A 20,453-nucleotide genomic window follows, 5' to 3' on the forward strand; every position below is an offset into this window, starting at 1 on the left:
CCTTGCAAATAAAGGTTGATTCACATGGTGAATAAGTGACTGAATGTTGCTATTAGAACTCAGGAAAAGCAGAAATCACTGTGGAGTTCTGATAGATAGTGTGAGGTCTGTGGATTAGCAAGGGGAGGAGAAAGGAATTCCAATTGTAGAGAAAGAGAAGCATGTAGGAATCAGATGACCAGAGTTAAGGGCTTCCCTTGGAAAACCTGGGCAGATAAGTTTGACCAGATAATGTTAAAGGACAGTAGGGAAGAGTCTAGACTTCATGCTTGCCAAAGACATGATAAGACTATTGTTCCAGGATGATACTTCCTGCAGCATAAGGCAGAGCAGACTGAAGGGAAGAGAGGCTAAGAGTGAACCATCAGGATGCTGTGCCAAATGAGATGCTGAGAGTGCCATCTAGAATAGATTGTGGGAATCGGAATAAACTGAAAGGGTTTAATTCAGGAAGTATTTAGAAGCAAACAAATGTCTTGTACTGGGCATGAGTGTGGGCAGCCCTCATTTTCTTTCTTTCTTCCTTTTTTTTTTTTTTTTTTTTTTTTGTTGGCTGGGGGAGGTAATTAGGTTTGTTTGTTTGTTTATTTTTTAGAGGACGTACTGGGGATTGAACCCAGGACCTCGTGTATGCTAAGCATGTGCTCTACTGCTTGAGCTATACTCTCCCACCCTCTCATTTTCAACTTTAAGAAACTGAGCAAGTCCCCAAAGCCATGAGGAAAAATACTCAAATTAAAAACTGGCAAATCAGTATTGCCAAGAGAGGCAAACAAATTACATTTTTCTTTGGAAAGAAGTACTAAAGACACCAAAGAGTGAATGAGAACAGCAACAAACAACATGTCTCTGGTTATTTATAATTAAAAAATGCCTTTGCATAACCAAGCATGTTTGAAACAATGGAAAGCAGAGCAAAAATAGAGTCGTTATGAGACGGTTTTTTTATTATATGTAAGAAAGTCAGTGTACATTTTTTTCATATGATGAATAACATCAGTGCCAAATAGCATTTATCCTAAATGTTGTCTCAGTAGCAAGAACTAGCAGTTAAAATCAAAACAAAATTCTCATCTTGGGTCCAGTTTGTCTATCTTTTGCTCACTGAAGGTATAGCTTCATTTGTGAAATGAACATCTCTGGAAAACTATGCATAGCTGTAGAATTATTTTAAATGTCCTAGGAGGAAAGGTTATCTCAAAGTATGGTTGGAACAAATGTTTTAAGTTTAAAAAATAATTTATAACATGATGTATACTACTCCCAAATCATCTGCTTTGTAAATTCAGATTTTCACATATGGATTTATGGATTTTATAATATGTATTTCTCTCTCTCTTCCCTCCCCACTACCCTGCTCTATCTAGATATAGATACATACATACATACACACAAACATACATATATGCACATATATTCTCCCTATATAAACACACATGTTCATACATGCACATATATCCATACACAGATGTATCTTAATATGGAATGTCTAAAGAAAGGTATTGAGTGATGTTCTATATTGCAGAGCAGAGAACACTATAGAACTCCTGAAAGGATCAGGCGCCGTCCACAGTGGTGCCGCTGGAGCTGACTTGCACCAGCCCATGAGAACTAATTGTTAGCATCTCTTCCCAACTCGACATTCAGTGACACCGTGTTGGTAGTTTAAAATTGGCCATGGTGGAATTAGTTATACCACAGAAATCAGTAAATCCTATAAATTAGAACATACCTTTGCCCGCTACCCCAGCCAGTTATTAAACATTAACTGGAATGCTGCTGTTCTTAGAACATGCTTTGAGAACTACTGATATAGAGAATGCAGTGGGCTGAGGAAATGTATACAGAGGCAAAAATGCTGAGAGGGAAGATGGCAGCTTTGAAGGATGAGAATCAAAATTCAATCTAAAAATAAAAGGGGAGTCTTAAGATGAAACCTGAACAAATGGAATGGAAGCAGAATAAAAGAAAAACACCCATCAGATTAAACCCAAAGTGAGGGGCATTCTATAAAATAAATAACTGTACAGTGTTCTTCAAGTGTCAAGGTCATGAAATACGAGACATGACTGAGGACTGGCACAGATTGGAAGAGACTATGGAGAAATGACAACTGAATGCAATATGGTAGCCTACATTGGATCCTAGAGCAAAAATAAAAGGACATGAGAGGAAAACTTTTTAAAATTTGAATAAAGACTTTGGTTAACAGAAAAACAAAGAAAGAGGAAAATACCTTCCTTGGCTGAGAAAAGATCTAAGTTTTAATGTTCAAAAGGTTTACTATGATCCAGAAAAAAGTTAATTGAAAGAACAGTTAACCTTTGAAAATGTTTTTAATTTCTCAGAGAAAAAGAAATTCTTGCCAGTATCTTGGAATAAAAAATAGATTACCAACAAAGAAGAAAAATCAAGCTGGCTTTAGACATCTCTTTAATTTTAAATATCAAAGATTATGGAGCAACATTGTAGAGTTTTAAGGATAGAATAAGGGACATAATTCAAAACTATATACTGAGAGAATTTGCAAGAAAACAAAGCTATTTTCAGAAAGCAATGACTGAAAATCTAATACTTGCCCATCTTCCCAGATAAAGAGTTCTTTAAATTATATTTCCAGTCATCATAGGAATGAATCAAAATCAAAATTAAAGAATAAGAAAATTGTAGAACAAATGGACCATCTATGATTGACAAAACTAGAGTTAGGACTACATAACCATTATAAATATGATTATAGTATTGAGTACAAAGACCAAAAATCAGTATTAAAAGGAAAGTTAAGTGCTTAACAAAAATCACAATTAATATATATTTTACATACAAGTGAATGGAAGTAGAGGAACATCAAGTTCAAGGGAAAACTTGGAACGTATCAGATCTCTTGTCTAACACGGGGAGCCAAAGTTACTCTTTCATCGTGACTTTAGTAATTAAGAGAAATGCATGTTAAAGCATGCTTTTTAAAAACATACAAATAGACACTAGTTAGAATATACAAGAGAATACACAGATATCTTTGAAATGCGTTCAGCTCATAGAAATAAAAAGCACTTTATATAGCAAAGATCAGAAAAAATGAGTACAGGGCAGTAACATAAAAACCAAAAACATAAAGCAGGATAATAAAAATAGGACCATACACTCAGTTGGATAAGAAATATTAATCTTTTAAACTATCCTCTTAAAAAGTCAAAGAGATTAACATTTTTAAAAGTAGAAGTTAGCTATGTGCTGCATGTAAAGATAAACCTAAAATATAGCAACACAACGGTTGAAAATATGGGGATACATAAAGTTACTCCACAAAACTATAAGCAAAAGAAAATAAAAGTGACTGTATTAATAGCAGATTAAGAAAGAATTTAAGGCAAAGAAACATCAACCAGAATAAAAAATATAATTTTATGTGAACAAATGCTATAATCTATATAAAACATACTACTGATTAATCTTTATGTATAAAATATAAAAATAATAGAAACTTGATTATAATAGGTAACTAATATATCACTAATATCTATGACATGTCAATAATTTATACATATATATGCATATACACATAGAAATTTTGTTCTCTAAAAAAACTCTCCTGTATTAAATATTCATGGATGATTTACTGAAATTAATTATATAAACTAGTCCATCAAGAAATCTCAGTAAATCCCCCCAAGTAGAAATAATTCAGTCCACATTTCTTGACCACAGCGTACAAAACTGAAATTAAAAACAGAACTTAATCAAAGAAACTTCAACCACTTGAAACCAAAAATTCTCTTCTAAGTAATTATTGGGTCAAAGAGGAAGGTACATATACAACAGTTCATTTAGAAAAAGTGAACAGTACTTATAAAATCATAGAAGCTTTGCCTAAGTTCTTATTTAGAAGTAATTTCGTAGCTTTATTTTTTATTTTAGAAGAAATTGATTAAATTATACAAATGAAAAGTTTGAAAAGATACATATATATCATACCCAAGTCCAAAAGTGACCATTTAGAAAATATAATGAGAAATTATAATCAGAAAGGATATCATTCACAATGGCAATTAAAAAGATACCACATCAATAAAAAATGTTAAAAAAAAAAAAAAAGATACCACAAAGACTATCCATATGAATAAAACAAAATTTTGAGACATTTAAGAACATTTGAAAAAAAAAATTCTAACTGTACTATGTTCCTGATAGGTAGACTAAATATTGTAAAAATGAATTAGTTCCTCATTTATTTTATCTTTAATTATCAGCATACTGGTAAATATCTAGCAACTGGCTCTTCAAAAACTTGTATGTATATAAATGTATCTTTGTTTACTATAAATTTGTACATCTTACTATTTTACATTAACTATTTTGCAGGTACAAAAGATGTACAGCACACAACTTAAAATAATAATAGAATATACAATAGTGTTTATTGTAAATTTTATATAGTCAATTGATTCTCACACAAAGCTTTCACTGGCTTTTGCCAAACTCATAAATGTAGGTAGGACTTTTGTCTCCTACATGCTCAAAGGAAAAATAAAATCTGACACTCTGCTGCATTTCTTATTTTCATAAAATAAAAATAAAGTTCAAAAAATTTGAAGAATGTTTATAGTTCCAATATGAATATTTTTATTTAAATTGATGAGTAAGACAAAAGTGAAACAAGGATGTATGTCCAGATTTCACATGTCTATCAATGATGCAACTTCTTTGCTGAATCCGATAACAGTTTTCAAGTACTGAAAGAATACTTTCTCAGTTTTTTTGTGCTATTCACAACATTGCAGCTACAGGCATGACACACTTTTAAATTTTATCTGCTATTTTGTTTTCTCCAGTCTAAACAATCAACAATAAATAAATCAAGCCCAAATTTGTATTGTTTGCCATTTTCCATGGTGTAGAACACTCCCATTTTGACTGATTTCAAGCTACCAATGAGTGGTCAGTGAACATGGAGTTGGGAAGAGATGCACAGTAGCTCACAGTTCTGTAGTGTTTTCACCTACAGATACAATGGACATAAATAACCTTGAGAACATACATCACAGTAACATGTACAAGAACATTAGAAGGTGATGAGTTTTTAGTACTTACTACCTATATAAAATTTTTAGGTATATAAAGTGACATCACATATCAGTTGAGAAAAGTTTTATTCAATAAATGATGCTGGAATAATTGGTTAGTTATTTAACAGCTCTTAAAGTGAAAAAAAAAAAATTCTTAGCTCATGAGCCACACAAAAACAGGCTTTTAGCCACACAGGTCACAGTTTGCTGAACCCTATGATCATTAGCTCATTGTCTCATTTATCTACCGAAATAAATTCTAGGTTGATTATAGATTTAAGTAAAAACAAATCATACAAGAAAAAAATAAATAAATGCATATCAAATATCTGGAAGGAGGAAAACCCCCTATTTTTAAAAGATTCAAAAAATTCAAAGGAAAGATCTGATAGACTTGATTAAATAAAATATGGAAATTCAATTAATTAGATAAACAAAATACATAACCACTTTTTTTTTTTTAGCATTGCACATTTCCAGAAAATGGCCAGAGGAAAAAGATAAGGGAAATTATCACCTAGAATTTTCTGTTTAAGCTTTTCCAAATGCCTCACTGTTATTTTTTAAAGGATCTTAAGAAAGTTATATGCACAAAAATGGTTCATTCTTTAATAGCAGTTTGAAAAATGTTTTGTATCTCTCCCAGTATGATCATATACCCTTCCTGATTAGTCTTTCCTTGATGAAAGTAGAGAATAATTGAATGATGTGAAATTTTTGATAAATTTGAATATTCTGTCAACTCTTGGTGATGTGTTCTCCTGTCCCTTCTCTTTCAAAGAAGTGCTAGCTTGTCAACAGTCCATAGATCAGAAAACAAGCATCAGGTTTCCTGGAGGTGATGGGAGTCCCAACAGGTAACCAGAGCATGGCCACAGGGAATCTGGCACTGCAGTGCTCGGAGTCTAAGGAGGCAGGATTTGGGGGTTCTATTGTAAAGAAGTCCAAACGCAAGACTGGAATTTAGGGGCCAAGCTCCAATGCCCAAGGAGGAGGAACAGAAAGAGAAGGCAGAGTCTAACTCAAGCTACTGAGCAAATTGCTACAAGAGTGACCCCAAAATACTGGCCAAAGCAAAGGACCAATTATTCAACCAGCCTCTCCCAGGAGGGAGAGGTTAGGCACCAGCTTGGAGACTTGAAAGCAGTCCCCTTGTCAGCCACAGTGGTGGGGTGTTAGTAACAGCAGCACTGCATTTGGGGAATGCTAGAGCAAGTCATAGCCTAGAGGAGCATAACTGTCTTCAATGTAATACAGATAACACAAGCATTACCTCGGCAGGAGTCTCATCGTCCTGTTAGTGATAGTTGTGTTAGATAGATTGAGATACAGGACTCCAGAACAGCTCTCAGAGATGTATCTCATTGATTCATCCTGCATAAAAACAGAGAGAAGAATCTTATCAAAGTCTAACAGGCTTTGCTATTTCACCCTTATCTCCTTATCATCTCTCTCCCTCCTCCATAGAAGTATATGCAAGACTTGGTCTCTTCATATTTTTATTCTTAGTTATAAATCAAATTAAATAGAAGGTGATGACTCTGCTTAAAGCTCCATTACTCCCCCCCACACACCCCTTTTCCCTTTCTTTGGAAATAAAGTCCCATTCCATCACCGTGACACTTCATGAAAATCTGAACCCTTACAAGTTCAACTCTGTAACAGGAAATTTGAGCTCTTGTCAAAGTGCCAAACATTCCTGACCCTTTAGATGCATGAAAGTGATTAAAAATGGGTCCATTTTTAAGCTTACTAAAATCATTCTGAAAGTCAGGAGTAGTAAATGCTTTCAACTGGACCTCATTAAAAAGGGAGTCCGTGTTTACACATACATATTTATATAGAGATTTATGTGTGTATGTAATTAAGTTTCTGTGGTTCTGTTACTGAATATATTAAAACAGCTGAACAGATTTTCAGCAAATTTATGGTAAGTTTGAGATGGCTTGAAGTAAAATACAGGCTACATACATGTTGGATGTGAAATTCAGTGTTGGGGGTACTGTGGGGGAGAATCTCAAAGACTCAGGCAGCACTCTCCCACAGAGCTGAAACCCACAAGAGAAGTGTGACTGCCACATGAGAAAAACAAAAAAGCAGAGTGATTTCAAGCATAAGCCCTAAATTAACATTTACAAGACAGATGAGTTGCAAGCTTTGATTGCAATGGAGCTGCTGCTTTTATGGGTAACTAGTTATAAAATGCTCTAGAATGAGTAGCAGCAGGTTTGTGTTTGTTTAATGGTAGTTGCTGAGTCTTCCCAGGAACAATGAAGAGGTCTGCTACTTTTAAATATTTGCAGCACATTGTCCTGGAAGAATAGGCCATTGCAGGAAGAGGTAAATTGTCACTTGGCTAGGAGATGTGGTTTGGGGAAGAATTCTGCATGGTCAGTATGGCTGCCCCCAACACCACGAAGAATGACAAAGGTTTACTATTAGCAGGACCATCAGTCTTTACCATTCTGTCCCTAGCTACTTCCTGGAATCATGAATATTAAAATGACAAAATCCTGCAGGTCAGAGCATCTTGAGCATGGAATAAGAATTGGTTGATTTACAGGGGCTGCAAACCACACCTTAAAGAGAACACAAGTTTATTGGTTTTTGTTTTTTGTTTTTTTCTTTATTTTAAGTTGTAAAACTATAGTTCTGCTGTGGGAAAGGCTCTATGGCCAATGACACATGAGGACAAGTGCAGGGCTTTCAATAAACACCACACTCTTGCCATTGCATTCAAGATGCCGGCAATTTATCTAAATACTCCACCACCAAAATGTAAGATTTGGATATACATGGATAGATAAAAAAGTATACAGTACAGTTTTTTCCCAGCAGGAATTTAGAGAACAAACATAATGTGTGGCATTATCATTTAATACAAAGAATGTATCTTCAAAAACATTCATGGTGCCAATCAACTATCAAAGTGATTGTGTGTCTGTTGGAAGACTAGCGAAAATGCAAATTGAGATGGGGCAAGGAGAGGATAGGAAGCTGGTTTGTACACCCTTAGAGAGGTAGCCACTCAGATGCAAATGTGGGGGCCAGCAAGAAGAAACTGGAGTAGGCTTTATGTAACATAGAATAATCTGATTTTCCCTTTGAGATGAGGAGACAAACAATTCTCTGCATTTTCCTGTCTGGAGAAAATTCAAACGAATTTTGTTCTCAAGGTTTAAAAGAACTCCAGTTTCAATCCTCAAATTTTTGAGCACACAAATACAAAAATTGTTTGAGTCTACATCTCAGGATGGTTCATGAATTTGTCCACAATACTCTCAAATCTTTCTGAATGGAATATATTCACAAGGCAAGCTTCTTAGAAATCAAAGCTTTCTGAATCAGTGTTACTCAACTCCTTAAGTGCAAGTCTGTCTCCCAGTCTATGTCTCAAAGGGAAAAACAGTAATAAAATGTAGCTGGATAAAATTATCAGCCCTGTATGTTATGAGACTCCAAAACTGGAATAGACTTTGATGTTCATAAATTCGTCACAGATGGCATTGTTTTGACTTTCATATTAGAAAGCCAAATTTAAAGAATATGATCTTTTAGTCAAGTGAGAACTGAAGCTCCCTGAGGGCAAGAATTGAAACTTAATTCATCTAAAATTCCCTATAGCACATATGTTTTGTAACATATAGATTCCTTGTATCTTTATATATAAAAATAAGTACATCTTTAACATTATAGATACTAAAAATATCCACAGAAAGAGATAGAGTAGAAATTTGAAAGAAAAAACTGTAACAATGAGGCTGGGTATGTAGCAAGGAGGAGCCAATTCCTCAAGTCTTTTCACCTGTGCCAAGGGGCATGGACCTTGTGGACCTTAAAGAGAAGCATGGCACAACCAGACTCTTCATTCTGTTCCCTCCTATCTCCAAGCCAAGAGCACAGCCTGAGCAAAGGCAGAACACCTAGGGGAGCTTAGTACATGCAGCAAAGAAAGCATAGCAGCCTGTGGCTGCTGAAACTTAATGTGCATGCAGGAACTAGAACAAAACACTGCTGGAAAGGGAGGCAGAGGTAAGACCACTGAGGGTCTCCAAGGTGCAGTAATTTTAAAGAGCTGTGACTTTATCCAATAGTGTAGATGACAGGTATGAGTATAAATGATGGAAGATGGGAATGAAATGGTCAGATCTGCCTTTTAGAAAGAATATTCTGTGCTCATAGGGTGGAAGACAGATTGGAAGTAGAGGCAAGCCTGGTGACAGGGACCATAAAGGAGCTGGCTAGGATTGCATGTTCATTTCCATCCACCACAGTTGATACCCATGAAGACTGCTAAAGTGAGTCTGTTGTCTCTGCTGGGGCCCACTTTTTTCCATCTCATACACGCATGGCCTTAAATATCAATATAGTTCATTTTTGTGTAATTGTTGAATAGTTTCCACTTTCCAGAGAATTTAACCTTGGGCATATGTAGAGGATTAATAATAGCATTGGGTAACATTTCTTGCCAATGTTTAACGTAGTTTGCTTTTTTTCATCTTTAATCCTAAATGAGCACACAGGCATGTATTTTGGCAGAACCTCTGTGTATTAGCACTCCAGTGGAGCTAGTCTGAATCTATACAAACAATAGTAAAATAAGCTTCTTATACTCACCGTGAGTGTTGGACAATCAGAGACATTCAGCTCTTGCAAGTTTCTACAGAGGCCTAAATCAAACAAGTCACACATTACTAAACAACATATTACAAATGTTTAAACTTAAAAGTTTTTCCATCCTACATTCAATGCAGTGTATTCATTAGAAAACAAACAAAAACCTTGGCCAGTAACTTGTTCTAAGTTTATGGTTTCCTTTCCCAGAAAAGCAATTTCTTTTGGCTTTAAAATTAAAATATATACACATGTTTATTATTGTCTGAGGATTAAGAAGGAAGGGGAAAAGAGAAAAATACTACTTCGGGGAAAACTGTATATACGTAGAGCTTTTAGCTTTGAAGCACTTGAAGAAATCAGTCTGCTTTTTTGTGGCATGACTTTTTTGTTAATATTTTTGGTTTTTGGTTCCTTTTAGCATTTTATTATGAAATTTTTCAAACATACAAAAAGTTGAGAGAATTGCAGAATTGTACAATGAATATACCCATCACCCAGATTCTATAATTTATATTTTACTATATTTGCTTTATCACACATACACCTGTACATCCACCTCTCTGTCCCTCAATCCAGCTTAGTTCTTACACATTTTAAAGTTGTATATTTCACACCCACAAATACTTAAGAATGAATATCAGAAATAATTCAGAATGCATAATAATTAACAAAATATTTACGTTTTAGGTTAGACTTACATATAAATTACAATGAATTGCAGAAATGAGACGTGGAGGGTCAGAAAGGCCAAGTGCCTGATTAGTTCTGGGACCGGAGACAACTGCACAGCTTATAGTCTGGCAGGGAAGAAAAGACAAGACATGCATGCAAAGAGCTAGACAGCAAAGTGTTACACAGTCAGCTCTCTGGGTCTAGACCAAGAGTAGATAAAACTTCAAAACTGAGACAAGAGAGGAGCAGTGAGGGGAGTGGGCACAAAACAGGGAGTGGGAGGAATGCTTGGGGCAAAGAAGGGAGAAGGCATTCTAGACAGAGGAGACTGGTACAAGCAGGAAAACTCCAGCAGTGGGGTGAGCCTGGCATTCACACTACTCCAATGAACAGAAGACATATCTAAGATAAACAACAGGTTTATACTGCATAGCACAGGGACCATAGTGAAGAAGAATATGAGAACAAATGTATGTATGTTCCTATGTGACTGAAGTATTGTACTGTATACCAGAAATTGACACAACATTGTAAACTGACTGTACTTCAATAAAAATATTTTTTAAGTTTTAAAAAATGTAAAAAAAGACAACATCTGCTCCTCATAACCACATAGCCCCACAATGATAACAACAGAAATGTTATTAATCATACATCCATTTTGAACATTTCTTCCTCTGCCAAGAATGGACTATGTCCTAAGTAATAAATGCAAACCAAAACCAATCGCAGAATTTTAAAAATGAAAACAGTTCTTAAAAATGTGCAGATTTTGGAAGTCATCCATAATACCTAAGGGAAAAATAGATTCAAAAATATATAACTAAATCGATGAGATTAATATTTTATAAAATAGTTACTTGAGAGTAATTCATGCAGTCAGCAAATATTTTTCAAGACCCTACCATGTGCTAGAAGTTCTAAGGTGCTGGAAATACAGCAGTGGACAAACTAGAGAAAAATCCCTACCCTTACAAAGTTTATATCCTTGTTGGGTTAGAACAACAGTAAAAAGGAGCAAAAAATCTATTTTGACAGATGATGATAAGTGCTCTGGAGAGAAATACAAGAAATGGAGTAGAGAGCGGCCAGTGAGTGGGAAGGGTGCTACTTTAATGGAGCAGTCAGAGGAGGTTTTGCTGAGGTGACCTTTGAGCTAAGATGTGCAGGAGAATGACAAGGACAGCTGCAATGTACCCTGAGCATGTCTGGAGCCCACATTCCACATGACTGGTGATTGCGGGACAGAAAAGGAAAGAAAAAAATAAGCTCAGGACGCGAGCCATAGGAGTCCTGCTCTTGTTTGCACATCTCAAAACTGTGAGGAGAATCCCCTTTAATTTCTTGAATCTGGTGTGGTGATAAACTACAGGTTTCGGTTTTCATAGTGCTAAGTCCTAACACTGTGGGTACCTCCCCCGGGCCAGGCACTGTGAGGTGTCTGATGCACAAGAGCCTGTTTCATCCTCCCAACAATACTAGAGGTGTCCTCCGTCCCACTTCACAGACACTGAAGATGAGGTTAAATAATTAGTCTAAGGATCACACAATTAAGCAAGTAGAAAAGCCTTGCTTCAGACTCAGGGCCCAAACATTTAGCCACTAAACCAGGCAAGTAGGAGGGTGTAGAGCCTTTTATACCACACTTCTGTATGTGCCTTTGTTAACTGGAATGCCTTTGCTAAAAAATAAAAATAAATAACTTTAAAACTTGCTATTTTTTCATCAATTGCAGTGCTCACAGTGGTCTCTAACTAAATATTTTGTTCCCTCCTGCAATCTAGGGACTCCACTGGACCTCAGCTGTGTCTCATTGTTCCTGAACTGCATTAGCTAAGATTACCTAAACTTGGATCTCAAAGGAATACTTTCATTGTTCCCTCAGTCACACCAAGTGATTGGGGCCAGCTGGATGTCAGGATGCGCGTGGTTACCATAGTAATCCTGCTCTTCTTCTGTAAAGCCGCTGAGCTCGGCAAGGCAAGCCCTGGGGGCACAAGAAACCGAGTGAATCATGGCCGGGCTGGTGGGAGCCGAAAAACCTCCAACCCAGTCAAACGCTATGCACCAGGCCTCCCCTGCGAAGTGTACATGTATCTTCACGAGAAATACTTAGATTGTCAAGAAAGAAAATTAGTTTTTGTGCTGCCTGGCTGGCCTCAGGATTTGCTGCACATGCTATTAGCAAGAAACAAAATCCGCATATTGAAGAACAACATGTTTTCCAAGTTTAAAAAGCTGAAAAGCTTGGATCTGCAACAGAATGAGATCTCCAAGATTGAGAGTGAGGCTTTCTTCGGTTTAAATAAACTTACCACTCTCTTACTGCAGCACAACCAGATCAAAGTCTTGACAGAGGAAGTGTTCATTTATACACCTCTCCTGAGCTACCTGCGTCTTTATGACAATCCCTGGCACTGTACTTGTGAGATGGAAACGCTTATTTCAATGTTGCAGATTCCAAAGAACCGGAATTTGGGGAACTACGCCAAGTGTGAAAGCCCACACGAACTGAAAAATCAAAAACTGAGGCAGATAAAATCTGAACAGTTATGTAATGAAGAGGAAAAGGAACAATTGGGTCCAAGACCCCAAGTGTCAGGGAAACCCCCAATCATCAGGCCCGAGGCGGACTCTTCTCTTTGCCACAATTACGTGTTCCCCATACAAACCCTGGACTGCAAAAGGAAAGGTCTGTATGTTTCTTACTTTTTCAGTTTTCATGGACCATGAATAATGCTCTTTGAATTTAGAAATCCTTATGAATCCCTGCACCCCCACCACGACTTAGAATTTCTGGTGTCATTTCCACCAGAAATATTTCCCCAGTGATGACTGAATTTACTCCAAGCTCAAGATGGCTGGTGATTTGGGGAACACTGGAGGAGGGTAGGAGGTGGGCTCAGAGGGACAGCTATTTGGCTTCTACTCTTATTGGCTCATCATAAGCTGTGGCTGTAAGAAATTTCTTTAATCTTAAATTCAATGTAATTTAATTTGCGTTGGAAAACTGTTGGGTATGAAAACAAGTGCAGGTGCTGCCTATATAACCTGACTTATATCAGTTAAAGTCAAAACATGGTGCGCATCTGTGGGGAAATGATAACCTCAAGGAAAACCACGAGCAGAGCGGGACAGGTGAGCACTGAGGGGGCGGCCACGCGGGGTGTAGTGATGGCGTATCTGTAGTTCTCACGATTTAGTCTCAAAATCTTTGCTAACACTTGCTAACATCCTGTATCTTTATTATTCCCAAATTATCCAATATAAAACATAAAAGTATTTTTAAAAACCTCCAAATTGAAAGTGTTTAATCCAAGAACTATGAGACTAAGAAAACTTCTCGAGAATATTATCTACTTCCTAAAAATTATCACTGGCTTTTTACATCTCACACAATCTTGGGCTAACACTGTGCAGAACCTGTGCACACAGGATAAATTCATGAAATAAGACAAGAGATGGGAGATTTTAGTATTGCTCTTGACATGTTAGTGAAGACGTTCTCAAAGTGTGGTGGGGGAACCACTTAATCTACCTTGGATAGCAAACCATGTGACAGTGTTTCCTTTCTGGCGTGGGTTAATTAATTATTTGTAGTAATAAATTAAATTCAGGTGTCATTGAATTAGGGTCATATAGAGTGTGGTATCATTCCTCCCACTTACTTTGGGAGATTTGGTTTTGTTTTGTTTCTTTAAGAACAGAAAGGGAAGGTTAGGATAAGCATAGAGACTCTGGCTTCTCCAGGAAGCCGTAGGCAGGAGTGCACTGACACTGAAGAGGCAGCAGTACGTTTGTTCAGTTATCAGCGAAGACTGGCCCCTCTCTGACTGTGGAAGGTGGCACCTGGTTAGAGCACACCATGGCCTTATGACGTGGAAAGGTTTGCTTGCTATGACACCCTGTGAATTAGGCACCACTGATGCCATACTAGAGCAATTACAGCATTGTAACTGGGGAGATGCCGTTATGGGATCTGAATTTGAAAGAAAGTGCTCATTAATTGAGAACCTACTATGCTCCAGATATTCCACACACATGCGGTCCACAACAGCCAGGAAGGTAGTAGCTTCCCCATCTACAGTTGAGGAAAAGGAGGCTAAGAGAGGTTCAGTCACCTGGCCGGGGTCTCACAGGCAAGCAGCAGAGCTAAGATTCGAAACTTGGTTTACCTGAGCCTGCTGTTGTCCAGAATTAATCTCACCATGCTCCAGAAGCAGCTGCCTTAACAATGCAAGCATCAAAGAACTCCCAGTAAGTCAGTATATGAAGTTTCTCTGCAGTCAGACCGGGTGGAATTTCCCCAACACTGTTGTGGTGAGGACTTAGTGCTTCATGCTGAAGAGTGCATTTTACTAGGATTTCCTTTGTGACGCTTAAAGACTTGAATTATATATTTTTAAAACTGATACAAAGCTGCTACTCCTGACTCGGGTTTGGAAAACTACTTGCTGTTGCTGGGGTTCTATGCCCAAGCTAAAGTTAATTTGCACATGCTGCATCACGTGATAAAGCAGGTAGCGTTAAGCTCATTAATTATCTGAGAAAAATGCCGTCAGCACAAAATTGAAGACTTCTCCAGCTAGACTACACTCTAACTTAAGAAAAGATAACATGTTAGGAGATAGCTTTCTTTTTTTTACTGCTTTTCTACTCTTGGGCCATTCCCCCTCCAGTGAGCTTATTTCTGCCTTTGTCTTTTTTCCATGATGTTTTTTGTCTCTTTTTCTCTTGGCAAAAATCAGCTTATGAAAATACAAATGTGTTTTTACTGCTTTCCTGCCTCAAGTTATCGTCTAAACACAACCTTCCAGCAGTCCCCCATAAATTCATTCCCCTGCTTTAAAAATACACATACTATTTACTGGAAAACAATATAAAGTTTTGTGACATACACAGTACATATAATATAGGGTCATACACTAACGGACAACTCAAGTTCTTCCACATGTTAGTGATGACATAAATCAGAGCCCATGCTTTTTTAGGTTACAAAATGGAGGGTAATTTTGTCTTTTAATAGCATTGATATAAATCGCTTTCACTGTGGTTGATATAAATCTACTGATTCAGTTAATTGTTTTTCATTTCCTGGTATTTTGTTAATTCCTATCAATTTAAGGGCAAAGGTCTTGTCTATTAAATTCCCTTTGGTACTGCCTGGCCCAGGGCCATGTTCTTCAGATTGATGATAATAATTGAGCTGCTTTCTTTGCTGTAATGAAGTAATAATTTAAACAACCTTTAAAAATACATAGAACTTAAAAATTATGGCTAGAATTCAAGTATGATAATCTGAATTTAATCCATTGCAGTTTTCCTTATCCCAGTCTATAAATAATAAATGTCGAATACTAAGAATAAATGTTCAGCAGTGTTAATCTCTGGCTCCCTGCTAGAGTGTAGTAATACTTTTTATTGTGTTCCACATGTTGGACACTGTGTAGGATCTAAAGAAACCTAAAACATGCCATTGAGAGTGGGACTGGCAGTGATATTAATGCGTAAGAGCTCCCTCTTATTCTAAGACATAGCAGTTTCACGCATCATCATTTACTCCTCACAGCTTTAAAAGAAATACTATTATTACCCTCATTTTATAAATGAGGAAACTGAGGAGTAGAGAAGTTAAGTTGCCCTTTTAAGGTCACACAGGCAGTCCCCACGCACTTCCCAAGCCACTGGCTACCATGCTATGTCCTCTTATCCTTCAAGATTCTAGATATGTCTATTAACCAAGAAGAATTTATAAAAGCCTTTTGGGTGCTTCCTCCCAGTATTGAACCCCCCTCTTAGTACTCTGTACAACACAACACAACACAACACAACATGTACATGATCACAAACACATGGTCACAAAGGGACCACAAAGGGAACCCAAATACAGATCCCTCTAACTCAAGCATTCTGTCTTTTCCAGTTGACAGGATGAGCCAGAGGGTGTGCGCTGGGTACCTAATACGAGCCAATTTGACCACATAGACCTCAAAGATCACTATTTTTGCCTTAAACATATGACAGCAAGAAAAAGAAATAATAGCTATATTCACTAGGAGGCAGGCACTTTGCCAGCAAAAGTTAGTCTTTCAAAGGGAATAAATGTGAGATTAGTTGAAAGGCATGTTTATGCCATATTGAGGTGAATGGATTTGCCAAAAATACATGAATGTAAGAGTTTTAAAATTGGTGTTTAGTGTCACATTTACCAGAATAGTTTACCATTTTTAAGGGTTAATTTTACTTCTAATTTAGGGCTGGAGAAAATTATGCCCATAAATCACTCCCAGCTGTCACTGAAGTTAATTTCACTGTAGATTTGAACAATAATTAAGAATCTTTTATTTTTGCAATAAACAGGACCATTTATGTCTCTTTACCAACCATTACCAAGCCTTCTGAGTAGTTCTGAAATTGCTGGTAATTAAGGAAATGGGAAATTACATGGAAAATGGGAAATTACATGGAAAAAAATTTCTCAATTTTCTCCTCAAAAATCAGCAAGGTTTGGTTGGGGGAGGGATGGGGTTTGTCAGGGATGATAATCAAGTAAATATGGCTATTTGTTGAGGGTTTACCAAAAAATTCTGGGTTGCAGCAAATAACCACGTGATACCATGTCTAGAAACGGGGACATCGACCAGATTTGACTTCTGACCTGGGGAAATTTGTGTTTGTATAATCTTTATCAAAGACAAACATACTTCACATGAATATTTGCAGTTCTCATTCAAGTTTAAAAACTAAAGAACTGCTTTTACCCCTCAATACAACAAAAAGATTTTTCCATGTTTTTCTAAGCCTACTAGTAAAGGCTTTGGTTTGCATTTCCTGGTATTACTTGTGGATCTTATTTGTACCCAAGGGTGCTGGCAACAATGCCAAAGTCAGTTTTGCAATTCATATTCCTCTTCCAGCATTCAGTGGGTCTGCCACCTTGCCTAAGCTGAGTTTCAGGGTGTTCTCATAAACCTTTTTTTCTGCCCATTTATTTGTGGTTAACCCACTTTAGCTTGTCCTACAGTGGTTGCTTGTCATTCACCCTCATATCCAACCCAGTAGATAGGGTTCAGCAAGCAAGTACTGATAAATACACTGCTTTCCAAAACCAAGGAGATACTAACTCTGGTGCCAAGGAAGACCTACAGCCCTTAATGACTTTGTAGGGCCTTGGTGAAGACTGGGGCTTTTTTATTTCATAGTGAGATGGGAAACAACTGGAAGATTCTGCCATCTGGAGGTTGGGACGCCATCCAGTAAAATGACTGGATCTGACATATGTTTTAACACAATCACATGGGCTTAGGACACTACTGGGATAATCCAGATAAGAGGTGATGGTGGCTTGGACCAATGTGCTAACAGTGGAGGAAGAGAGGAGAGGAGGGATCCTGGGTATTTTGAAATAAAACTCTATTCCTCTTAGGAAAAAAAAAAAAAAAACCTAAGAAGATGCCACAGCCATTCTCAATAATTACTCCAAATCGAAACTGTCAAGAACTTATTTCTCCTGGCTGTCCTCAGTTGTCTCTGTGGCTTTCAGTTTTCCCTCAGATCTCCATCTCCTTGTTTACATGTAGTGTCCAAGAGAGGATATAGCTCTCCAGTCATGGTCTTGCTAATCTTAAAGGGAGGAGTGCCTCTCTGTTGCAGTATTATATAATAAGTTCAAGTCTTAAAATCTTTTGCCTTTCAATATGTTGGCAGATACAACTCTAGATCAAACTTAAAAATGTCTTAACAGAGGGCAGAGCAAAATCAACCCACATTTTCAAAGCACTTTTATTACAAGAGGGCTCAATATTCCTGAATCGTTAAGCTCAACACTTAATGAGCTCATTATTTACCACGTGTTAGCTATCTATTTCTGCTTGTCAAACTACCCCAAAACTTAGTGGCTTAAACAACACACTTTATTATCTCTCAGTTTCTGTGGATCAGGAAGCCAGACATGGTGTAGCTGGATCCTCTGCTTCATTATCTCTCATGAGGCTGCAGTTAGGTATTGACCAGGGCTCAGGGCTATGGTCTCATCTGAAGGCTCACCTGGAAAAGGATCCTTTTCCAAGCTCATGTGGCTGTTGGGAAGATTCAGTTCCTCAAGGGCTGTTCGACTGAGGGCCTGAGTTCCTTGCTGGTTGTTGGCCAGATGCCACCCTTAATTACTTGCCATCTGAGCCTCTCCAGCATGGCAGCTTGCCTTATCAAAGCCAGCAAAAGAGAATCTCGTAGCCAGATAAAAGTCAGAATTTCTTATAACCCAATTATGGAAGTGACATTCCACCATATGTGCTGCATTCTATTAAAGCAAGTCACTCGGTTCAGCCCATACTCAAGGAGAAGAGTTTACCCAAGGGCATGAATGTCAGTAGAGGGGATCATTGGGTGCCGTTTTAGAAGCTGGCTGCCACATGCCACTTATTTTATTTATGATATGTTGAGCACTGGTGTCAACCTCCCTCGTGAAACTTCCACAGCAAGGAGGGTGCAAAAATGAAAAAAAAATCAGTAAAATGTATACTATGCCTGACATTGATAAATACCATTGGAAAAAAACAGGGAGTGGTATTATTATTATTGTTATTGTTACCTACTTGAAAACAGGGAGATGTCATTTTAAATACAGAGCCAAAAAGGTCTCACAGCCATCCTAATACACCGACTCCACCCCAGTTGCTCCCCAACCCCCACTATACCCTTCATGCCAAGCTTGAGGATCCTAGGCAGGTGAAACAGCACAAACGAAGCAGAAAGGTACCGTGAAAAAGCAGGAGAGCATAGTGGTCAGAAGCATAGATTTGGGGGCTAGCATGTCTGTGTTTAAGTCCTAGGAGTGGGACTGTGGGCAAGTTGTGCCTCAGCTTCGTCATCTGTGAAATGAGGATAATGTACTTAGCTCATAGGGTTCTTGTCACTTAATACTTGTTAGAGCACCTAGAAAAAGTTCCTGTACGTATTTACTAAGAATCCAAGATCCCATCAAGAATAAAAAGCAGATTCAACAGTAATAAGGATACCAGAGACGGAGTAACCAATACCATCCCATTAACCATGGATTCTGAGCTGTTAAAAATAGGGGGGAAATAAGATTGAGTCTTTATTAAAGTAAACATACTATGAGTTAAGAAATCGTATGTACCACAGGGATTTTTTTTTAATATTTGGAAAAAATGATCAGTAATTCAATTATTCTATACCAAAAGGGGAGTTACAGATACATGGATACCACTTTTTATAAACTTACTTTACTATACCTATTTCAAAGAGTTTCTTTTTATTCAAAAAGTCTTTGGGTCATGCTGTTTCTCAGGTGTGAATTAATCTGGACATTTTATTTGTTGCTTCTAGTTTTCTTTTGTCAGAATAGATTTGTCTCTCTCTGCAGGCTTCACTTGCCCTACTTAAAATTGAATAAAACCTCTTCAGAATACTTTGCTAAAGATTAAGTGAAAGGGCAAATATATGCTAAAATATAAAATAAAAACACTTTATAGCTTTTAAAAGCATGATTTAAAAACAAACATATATAGTAAAAGATAAATTAGGTGAACTTTGATTTTCTATTAACCTGTGAAAAATAACCTGGACTCCTCTTCCAGAGGTTTTTTTAAAAAAATTTTTTATAGAAGTATAATTGATTTACACTGTTATGTTAGTTTCTGGTGTACAGCAAAGTGATTCAGTTACATATATTCTTTTTCATATTCTTTTCCATTATGGTTTATTATAGGATATTGAATATAGGTCCCATGATACACAGTAGGACCTTTTTGTTTATCTATTTTATATATATAGTAGGTTTGTATCTGCTAATACCAAAGTCCTAATTTATCCCTCCTCTCCCCCTTTCCCCTTTGGTAACCACAGTTTGTTTTCTGTGTCTGTGAGTCTGTTTCTGTTTTGTAAGTAAGTTCATTTGTATCATATTTTAGATTCCACATATAAGTGATATCATATGGTAAAGTCTTTCTCACTTCACTCAGTATGATAATCTCTGGGTCCATTCATGTTGCTGCAGATGGCATTATTTCACTCCTTTTTATGGCTGAGTAGTAGCCCATTGGACATATATATCACAGCTTCTTTATCCATTCATCT

The 20,453-nt window shown here is 37.1% G+C and overlaps 2 protein-coding genes across 3 annotated transcripts in view; one reads left to right on the plus strand and one right to left on the minus strand.

The window, feature by feature from the left end:
* The window catches only part of FBXL13 (F-box and leucine rich repeat protein 13), a 167,868-nt gene that overhangs the window by 75,505 nt on the left and 71,910 nt on the right, over window positions 1-20,453 (minus strand). For both annotated transcript variants that reach the window (XM_014556098.2, XM_032484161.1), the window contains 2 exons: window positions 9,684-9,736; window positions 6,340-6,440 (listed from right to left, as the gene is read on the minus strand). In XM_014556098.2, the coding sequence (XP_014411584.2) occupies window positions 6,340-6,440; window positions 9,684-9,736 (154 nt within the window). The remainder of the gene's footprint in view (window positions 1-6,339; window positions 6,441-9,683; window positions 9,737-20,453) is intronic.
* LRRC17 (leucine rich repeat containing 17) overlaps window positions 1-20,453 on the plus strand; it is a 33,052-nt gene that overhangs the window by 4,065 nt on the left and 8,534 nt on the right. Inside the window, exon 2 of the mRNA XM_006181001.3 lies at window positions 12,140-13,047. Within this exon, the coding sequence (XP_006181063.1) occupies window positions 12,276-13,047 (772 nt within the window). The 5' untranslated portion in view covers window positions 12,140-12,275. The remainder of the gene's footprint in view (window positions 1-12,139; window positions 13,048-20,453) is intronic.

Source organism: Camelus ferus, chromosome 7 (genome assembly GCF_009834535.1).
Source record: "Camelus ferus isolate YT-003-E chromosome 7, BCGSAC_Cfer_1.0, whole genome shotgun sequence".
NCBI classification, from domain to species: Eukaryota; Metazoa; Chordata; class Mammalia; order Artiodactyla; family Camelidae; genus Camelus; species Camelus ferus.